Source organism: Etheostoma spectabile, chromosome 13 (assembly GCF_008692095.1).
Source record: "Etheostoma spectabile isolate EspeVRDwgs_2016 chromosome 13, UIUC_Espe_1.0, whole genome shotgun sequence".
In the NCBI taxonomy this organism is placed as follows: Eukaryota; Metazoa; Chordata; class Actinopteri; order Perciformes; family Percidae; genus Etheostoma; species Etheostoma spectabile.
In genome coordinates, this window is record NC_045745.1 from 23,414,372 (window position 1) to 23,424,050 (window position 9,679).

Below are 9,679 nucleotides of genomic sequence, written 5' to 3' on the forward strand. Positions count from 1 at the left end.
AAAACATTGAATTCTGATCATTTACGATAAAACATTACGGTGTTTCCCACAGACAGGCACTGCTATGTCCAAAGTCTACATGGATTATGGCTGTTTTTTATGTTTAGTTTGGCAAATTGATAAACAACTTCATAACACATAGCTATGACACTGAATTAAAACATTTATGGAGGGAAATTAAACCATCCATCCGTGACATGGAGCTCCGTGTCCCGGGACCTGGTCAACATCCAGCCAATACGCAAAACCATCGGAAGGAACGGGTAGGGAAATATTGATTCAAACAAAGCATTTTTCACAGAGGCAGATGACAGACATCACACGGTTACATACAAGAGTCATTGTCATTCTTTTTCCTGATGACAGACGGTTGACTTTTTGTTCATGATCAAAAATAATATATTTAAGTGTTTAATTTAGTTTTACTGTTACTCTACATTGACAGTAATGTACGTGAGGCCACGCCCACCACGGCCATGTGACCATGTTCAAGAAGGAGACAGTAACAGACTGCTGGGGGGAAGAAATATTAAAGTATAAGTTGGAGCGAGGGGTCACACACGAGATGCAGCTGTGCATATCACAGGTGGAGCAAACAATTGGTGCCTAAGATGCCCATCCGTTGGGTTAGTTCTTCCTCAATGCACTAAAGTCCCATGGGACATTCAACCAAGATACCTTGAGATGTCACAGTAGGGGTTCTCTAGGCCTACTACATCAAAAATGGACCAAACCCAGTACTTTTCTTAAAGCACACAAGAGAATCTGGCTCAATACTTGAGTGTTGAGGTACCATGAGATAAATTCTACTAATAACAAAAAGCACAAGTGGCAACAAGTCTGCAAAACTATTTGTGCTGTCAGAGAGATCAGTGTAAATGCATGAGACAGTAAAAAGATTAGCACGTCTCTCCCACCTGAGGGAGTAAACGCATATAAAGAGAATTAATTAATAAACAAGAGAATTTAACGGCGTACACATAAAGGAAATCTGACTTGAAGCTGTTGTTTGTTTAGTTTCATAAGATCAAAAAACTATTTTAGATAGACCACAAATAAACTCCTCTCCACCACTAGAGGAAAGTAGCTGGATGTAATTCCTTTTGTTGTGTAGAAAAGCAACGGGGGGGCAACATTTCTCCATTCAAAATCCTACATTGCCAACACATTCTCTTTTGTTCTCCCTCTGCGCTTTGTTTGAAAGAAATATTTTATTCATGTCCTGGGGATAATTGAGGATTATCGGCTCTAAACTGGCATTTTGATGGCTTTTAAGAACCCCGATTTGAAGACAACCAAAAGTGCGTTTCTAAATATAGTTTTATTATGAGCTTATCTGTAAGAGAGGAAGCCATTGTAAAAACAGGATTAATAAGAAACGAAGTGACCTCAAACTGAAATGAAGTTGCACACCTAATTAAATCTTGTTTTGTTGTGTAAACTATTTAAGTAGTCATTGTAAAGCTGCGAGGAATTGTGCTGCATTTTTTTGTTTGTCCTAAGTGAATCAAAGGTCTAGGGGTGTCAGTCTTTGTTATATTTAGTAGCAGTACATTGAAGTAGTCTCTCGGGGTTCTGACTGGTTTGTAGTCAGACAATCTGTAAAACATGCCCAGATTTCAATAATACACAGCCTCTAAAAATCACACTTGTTTGCAGAAACGCAAAACTGAGCAGTGAATGTGGCAAAATGAGCAGTGCAGAATGTGTGAATATGTGTCAACAATGGTCACATAGCCCTTGAGGTCAGCGAACGGACACACAAACATACACCTCACACACAAACACACACAAGAGATTTCCACAGCTCCCAGGGGATGTGATGATTCCCTTATCAAATGAAGCATTGCAGCAAGGTCCTGTTATACTTTTCTAAAACACTAACAGAATATTGATGGAAGTATCCAGCAGTCACTCTTCTAAGCCCTAATTTAAGTTATGAAAGCCATACACAGAATATGAATGTAAGGTAATCAATCACCCAAATGCATTGCAGGGGCTATACGGAGTATAATTAATAAATTAAATGAAGAGCTCATAACATTTGACAGAGAATGAAAGGTGTTTGGATAGCAGCCTTTATACTAATAGCAGTGAATATTGCTTTCTTTCTGATTGGCTAATGAAATTATATACTGAATAATTGTTAGCCTAATCTTTGAAAATGTTGCCATTCATTCATTAAGTGTGTATATCAACAGGTTTATCTTATATCCCTGAAGAACATTTCTACAGAAAACATTTTCCTAATTATCAGCTTTATCTTAGCAGGCAAGAACAAAGGTGTAGCCTTTGGTTAGAAGATTACAGTTTATTCTTATGATGAATTGCTAATTGGATGTAGTTCAGCCATCTCTCTCTCTCTCTCTAAGGTGCAGACACATGAGTCAATTTGTTGTAAAATAAATGTATTTATTGCTAATAATATTGATCATCTCTAAAGTAGGGTAAACAAAATTATTTAAGTGGAATAAAACCCTCACATCTGCCAAAATTGCCAGTTAGTTCTGTAATATTTCCATCTATCTCTTTATCCCAGAGCAGAACTTAATTATAAAACTTTTCATAGTTTTATAGTTAAGTTTGGCTCTGAGACATTATGCACAGCGGTCGAATCAAGGCTATCTGAAGGCTGAATAATATAAAGCAATCAATCACAATTTTTAGACACATCATCTTTAGTGGCTCACCTAGATATGTCTAGATTGCATTGTCGGAATTGACCACCAACAGATCTTTAAAAAAAAAAGTATATACATACACATGCTAGAAACAAAACTGTGACAAATGTTTGTACAGCATGCCATGGGCCTTCATGTGTTTGGAAGTAACTACACTATTTTTTTAGTTGTTTCTTTATTTGAGAAAAAAAAAGGTCACTACTCAAGTAGTGTATTAATTTGCTTATAAAGACAAAAAAATGGTCTAAGTCTTCCTGGATGATTTAGATCATCAGTGATGTATGAGTCAATTATCTGCATCTTGTTAGTGAGTCCCAGGAATAAATCTGATAAGCACTGTGGACATTACGTCTACTGCAAGTGTCTGCTTTGCACCAGAGGTTTTCATCTCACACCTGCAGCACTACACGTATGACCCTGTGTAGCTTCCTGTGAAGATAGGACTTCCTGGTGTCTCACACTCTCTACCCCACTCTTTAACCTCAGTTGACAGTATACTCTTTCTGTCGTTGCAAATGCCTCAATGGATTCAGCCTGATTGATCGTAATAAGTTTGGGGAGCTCAAACATGGCTGGACGTGCACTGGGAAAAGTCTTCTCTCTCCTGTTTCTTGCCTCTATTATACAAGGTAATCCTGGACAGCATGTGCTGTTACTCAAATGATATACAAGCAAAGATGGGACATTCAGCCGGAGTTTTAAATGTGTATTGGCTTCTGGTGTGACAAGCTACCACAATATAATGCTATGATTGTATCTTTCTGCATTCCAGCAGACTGCAGTCGATAATATCCATTTCAAAGTGTGGGTGATTTTGTCTCCTCACTTTTGCTTCCAATGCTATCTGATGTGCTTGACAGGGCTCCAGGATGTTGCGGTGTTCCATTATGAAAAGATGGAGGCAGTAGTGGGCCAGAATGTTGCCTTACCTTGTACTGTAAAAGGCAGTACTAATCTCAACATCGTCAATATTGAATGGAGAAAGAACAAAAATGAAGCCACAAAGCTGGTTCTGTACAACGAAAAGTTCGGATTCAGTCAATTTTGGCCTAATGTCACCATGCAGATTGATAACAAGACGATGGGCTCCCATCTTCACCTTTTCCAGGTGGCAAAATGGGACAGCGGTTTCTATATTTGCGACATCACAAGTTTTCCCCTGGGCTCCATCAGGAGAGAAATCGAGCTAGAGATCAAAGGTAAGACGAAGGCTGCTACATGCAAAGCCATACCTACATTGCCCAACCAGACGCTGCAGTCTTCACAGGTTTCTATCTTATTGTCCAATGCATATATTTCATGTTACTCGTGATTGCATCAGAGCACTGCTCCTCTGCCGATCTCAGCAGTTATTTACTTCTGAGCAAATGTATCTAATAATTGCAAGAACACATCAAACAGCCTTGACTCTGTTTGGCACTATTTTTTTCCCTCATTAATCATTTAGTCGTCCAGTGATGCAGGCACAATACACCTTTACCTTCTTTTCATCAAGCGAACAGAACGGGTGTTAGGAAAAAAAGAGAGACAGCAGAGGACAATGTGCTGTTCATGTGCATTGCATCTGACAGTAATCATTTGCTCATAGAAGTCATTTCATTTGCTGTATTTAGCAGATGTTTTACATAAGCATTCTTTCATTGTCAATCCAAATTAATCTCACATTTTCTCTCTATTAGATGATGTTAAAATAATGTGTGATATGGATCACATTGTTGAGGTCTATACTGGAGAAAATGTGACCATTCAATGCAGAACATTCCCTGATGCACAGTACAAGTGGACCAAGGTAACAGGAACCCTTTAAATCGCGCCATTTCAAAACGTACAATACAAAACACCTCTTCTCAATATAAAATTGTATTTGTATGGTACATAATCTGTACATAATCTGCTTTGCCCTAGAACAAGATTCTGGTGTCAGAGAATGAATCTCTGGAGCTCTGGTGTGTGACTGCGGCTCACGAAGGGGTTTATACGCTGACTGTCAACACAGGAAACAAAAGTCTGCATCAAGACTTTTTCATCACAGTGCTAACAGCAACCACAAGCTTAAGGACAGGTAAGCCTTTCCATTTCTTTCTTGCCGCTATTTCTCCCTTTGTGTTTTACTCAATTTCAGCATTCCTCTAGGCGAATTAACAATCTAGTAGAGTGCCCAAGAGACGGAATGACTTAAAAAAACTTCATTGCAACAGAGAGCTGATGCTTGGCTTTTGTAATCACATTGTATCGCATTCAATTTTCATTTTTAATTAGCTGAAAGGAAAGAGGGATATTTTTAAAGGAATTTGAAGCTCCCAGACATGTTATGAGAACACACCAACTGTGAATAAATTGGGTACAACAACACAACTTTAAGAGTGAAACTCCCAATTATTTGCTGCAAATCAATTGCCCGGTGGGCTTAGGGTCAATATTGAACCAAGCTCAACTAAAAGAGTATTCACAGTTTTAAATGATAAATTAACCACACAGCATGTCTTCTGCCTCCACTGGGTATAAAACTTGAAATAGGGCTGTCAGGTCTCACAAGAGATTCAATATGTAACTAAAGCATACCCACAGCAGCCACACGGACATCATAGGTTACTTCCTGCTCTTGCTTTTCTATATGTCAAACCACAAGAACAAACTCACTCAGCAGTCTCAACGGTATCTCTGAATCGTAACATGGGTAAGAGCACAATCTGTTGGACAGATTAGAGTAGTACAACCAAAATGAGGGTTTGAAAAATAGTGAGAAAAGCTGCTTGAAATGGACAAAGCGCAGCTTTAGGTCACATTGCATTGCAGTATTGGATTGCACTTAATATGTCTCTATAGGATACGAGATAAGATTAACCACCTGTGTCCTGCTATGCCTTGCTACATCCTGTAATCCCTTGCAGTGCTCTGCTATGCCATGAACTACTATAACTAATATTTGTAGTCATTGTTCCATTATCTTTATTGTGACTACTATTGCCACTGTTCATCACACCCCCCCACCGGCCCCGTTGGACACTGCTTACCAAGAGCCGAGGTCTGTCCCAAGGTTTCTCCCTAAAAAAGACGTTTTTCTTAACAACGAGGTTTCTTCCCAAAAGGGAGATTTTCATTGCCAATGTCGCACTAAATGCTTGCTCTTGGGGGAATTACTGGAATTGTAGAGTATTTGTAAATTATATTGTGGTCTAGACCTACTCTATCTGTAAAGTGTCTTGAGATAACTCTTGTAATGATTTGATACTATAAATAAAATTGAATTCAATTCAATTAATTCGAAATTGAATTAATGAATTTGTCCTGGTGATTGTATGGAAATATGCAGGGTAAAAAACAAATAGGTGAAAATAACTGACGCATACTTGATTAATTGTGCTCATTAGTTAAAGTGATGGTTCAGAGTAATTTTACCCTAGGGTACTTGGCACCACGAGCTCGAGCCCTGACATCTCAGTTTAATTTGCAGTAACGTGTGTACTATTTGGCAGCCTAAAAACTTGACAAATGTTTGGCAATGATATTCAATATAGGAAGTATCCTGTTTTGAAAGCGTGGAGTAATATTCAGTCTCCTTCGTATCGCCCCCAGTTGGGGCTGTGCTGGATACTGCTCTCTGTCATCAGGTCAGCTGGATCCATCACTACGTTTATGGCACCCTGTTTTCCTGTGCGATGTTGTGCAGAACCCCACAGGCTAAAACAATGTTGTAGACTCTTTCTGGCGTGTATAGTGGCGTGTATCCCCCCCCTCACCGTGGTTTGTGTGTGTGGGCTACGAGTGCACTGTTGCTCGGCTCCCAGAGGTCTTCTAAAAGAGTCAGATCTGCCATTGTTGATAAGTAATCAACTGATGACTTCTCCTTCTCCTGTTACATGCTGTTTTGCAGCCTATGCTCACGATCAAATTGATATATGCTGAGCTTTGCGTAGGAGTCGGCGTACGCCTGTCCTACGCCTGTTTTAGGTCACACGCATGTTTGCGTGACGGCCCGCGCATTCTCCCGTCAAGTTAATTTTTTATACATCACAAAGTGTCAGTAAAAACCAGCGTAAGCAACACAAGTTTTTTGTCCGTATGCAACGTTTATACATGAAGCCCCAGGAGTTTATTTAAATAACACTTGCCTGCTGGCTTCTGCTCTCTGCTGCTAGCGCTACCGGCAGTAAGACGAATGCTTAGGGACATCTACAAATTACAACACCAAAAAGAGATACAACATAAATATTTATTAATTTAATGATAAATAAGGTAGTGTCTCCAAACTAACTTCAATTATAACTTAATAGCTCCTGCTAGCTGTACCACAGCACTTACCTTTAAAAAATAAGTTAAATTAAAGAATATTTTATTTGTACGACATCCCTAAGCACTTGTCTTACTGCCAGTAGCAGTTGCAGCAGAAAGCAGACGTGTTGTTTAAATAATCTCCTGATGTACTTACAAACTTCCCAATCCATCGTTTATGAGTACATAACCAATTTGTAAGAGCTTTGTATGATTTCGGGGATTATTTGTGGTTTATTTTAGGAGATACATGGTTCCAATAGCACTTGCACTAAGGTATTCCGCTGATAACGCTAACTCGCCCATTGTTAGACCCAGGTGAAAAAAGCTTCTGGGGGTTTTGGCTTGAAGTCGTGTTGCAAAGACCCTAGGGTGAAATTACTCCAAGCCATCACTTTAAGAATACATATACTGTACATTTAGAATTTATGACCACTCCTTTCCTTTAGTAATCTGTATCTATCATGGTCCAGGTTCTTCAATGAGAAATTTGCCTTATTTTACATATTGATTATGCACAGAGTGCTTATATATTATGTTTAACTGTGCACTGGGTATTATATTATTCTGCATTCAACTTAACAATGTGAAGCTTGTTAAAGGAATAGTTAAACATTTATAGAAATGCGTACAAAAACTGAAGTGTAACATTGACAACTCGCCATTTTACAGGGGGGGGGTGTGTGTGCCGGACTATTTCTTAGCCAGGAACAGTTGTCAGGCAACCACGAAGATACTGCACCTGGCGAAGAAACAGTTCAAGCACATAACTCCCTGTAAAACCACAACTTGTGGGTTTTACATTTCCGTTTGCTTAGATAAAACAAACAAGACTTAACCCTAGAGGTGCTCATAGGCCGATTTAGTTACATTTAGGCAGAGCCAGGCTCGCAGTTATCCTCTCTTTATGCTAGTATTTATGCTTAATTAAGCTAACTGGTTAAATTTTAACCACATGAGTGGCATGGATTTTCTCATTTAACTCTTGGCAAGGCCATGATTAAGCGGATTTCCCAACACATCGAACAATGCCATTAACCTGAACAGATTCCTATGTGATGGATAGGCTACAGTTTGTTAACAAAAGTGAAGTCATCCATGTTGGGTGTTTATTTTCTAACTAATGAGTTCTAATGAGTCCAAGAAAGTATGTTTTTGATGCAGTGGCAACATCAAAATACACTTTTGTACAAAGTACAATTGTAGCTAACTGCATATCTATTGTTAACTATCTTGTGTTGCTACTTTCAGATCTTGAGACAATGCCACAACAGTCTAATGTAACTGCGGAGGGTTTGATTGAATCAGCAGACAGCAACTTTACCACAACACCAACCTCTGGGCTTTCAACCATCGACAGCAATGCAACTTGGACCATGAGTATGGGCACAGCTGTAAGCGATGAGAATCCAAACTCCACAAATGTCACGGATGGAGAGCATATGACCTCTTTAACAAATTCTACACATATCAGTGTCACGTCATACCCTGCCACGCACACTGATCCCTATGACTTCAACAACTCCACGGAACAGGAGATAAACCCGACTCACAATTTAAACACATCCAATTTTTTTGAAGGATCAGTGGCCAGCAATCTAAGCACAACATTAAGTTACAATAATAAAGTGTTTAGATCAACAGAAGACGCAAAGAATGAGTCCATGGGAGGCAATCCTGGTGACACCCTAACTCTGGGCACTGTACATACAATGAAGCCCATTGAGGATGAAGGTAATAGTTACTTAATGTTTCACATTTAATTGTTTAATGTTGGCAGATACTAGATTGGCTCCTTTTCCTCCTATAATTGGAACATTTCAAAGATAGCATATGAGACCATTGTGTAGAGTACCAGTTAAGTTTTAGGAAGACCCAGAATCATCCAACACCCCATTGTTTTGCCTGGGATAGATAGCTTTTTTTTTATTTGCTCTGTGGTCTGCCAACAGTGCAATTAGGTTTGTTTGGCTATCCAGGTGAGGTGAGCAGCAGCAGTGCCGGAAAGTAAATAAAGAAGAAGTTTAAAAGCATGGAATGACAACAAACAATAATGCTAAATGTTCGACAGGCAAGACCTCCTTAAAAATACACATGAATATCATCTGTAGTTTCTTTGCTTTCATCATCTGCATCTTCATGAGATGTGGAGACTTTGCAAAATCCAGTTTTCTCAGCCTCAGGCTAGACGCCTTTACAAGGTAGAAATCTTGTTAAAAAGAGTGTAAACTTCTGGGCGCAACCAGCTCAGGGAGAGGACAGCAAGACATATGTTTCTGCATCAAGGGTTTTGCAGCTTTACATTTATTATCAATATTTGTTGGCGTATGCTGGGTTACACCAGAGTAAGCTGATCAATATCTTAGAAACACATATTAAGCTGTTGCTGTCCTCGAAAAAATTACACTTCCCCCCCTCTCTGAATCTGCTTCTCAGATACTGCTGGTGTACAGAGTCATCTGTTGTTGCCGTTTATCATCGTTCCAATCCTGGTATTGATTACTGTGGCTGGCTTTCTCTACAGAAGAAAACTTATAAAGGAGAGGTAAAGCTCTCATGTTCAATCCATGCAACTATCCTCTACACCTGTTTGCACTTATTCAGGGTGATGCATTCGGTGGACCTGATATCTGTCTTACTTTGATTGATGCACATTATCTTTCTGATATATCTGCAAGCTTTTTGGATACAGTCAATTTTCGAGGAAGGCCACCAATATTGAAATA

The 9,679-nt window shown here is 39.2% G+C and overlaps 1 protein-coding gene across 1 annotated transcript in view; it reads left to right on the forward strand.

The window, feature by feature from the left end:
- Positions 1-2,865: 2,865 nt before the first annotated feature.
- Positions 2,866-9,679, forward strand: part of si:ch1073-15f19.2 (T-cell surface protein tactile) — a gene marked incomplete at its 5' end in the record, with an annotated part of 7,607 nt that continues 793 nt past the window's right edge. Inside the window, 6 exon segments of the mRNA XM_032534546.1 lie at positions 2,866-3,310; positions 3,542-3,880; positions 4,361-4,470; positions 4,587-4,743; positions 8,205-8,687; positions 9,390-9,498. Of these exon segments, the coding sequence (XP_032390437.1) occupies positions 3,250-3,310; positions 3,542-3,880; positions 4,361-4,470; positions 4,587-4,743; positions 8,205-8,687; positions 9,390-9,498 (1,259 nt within the window).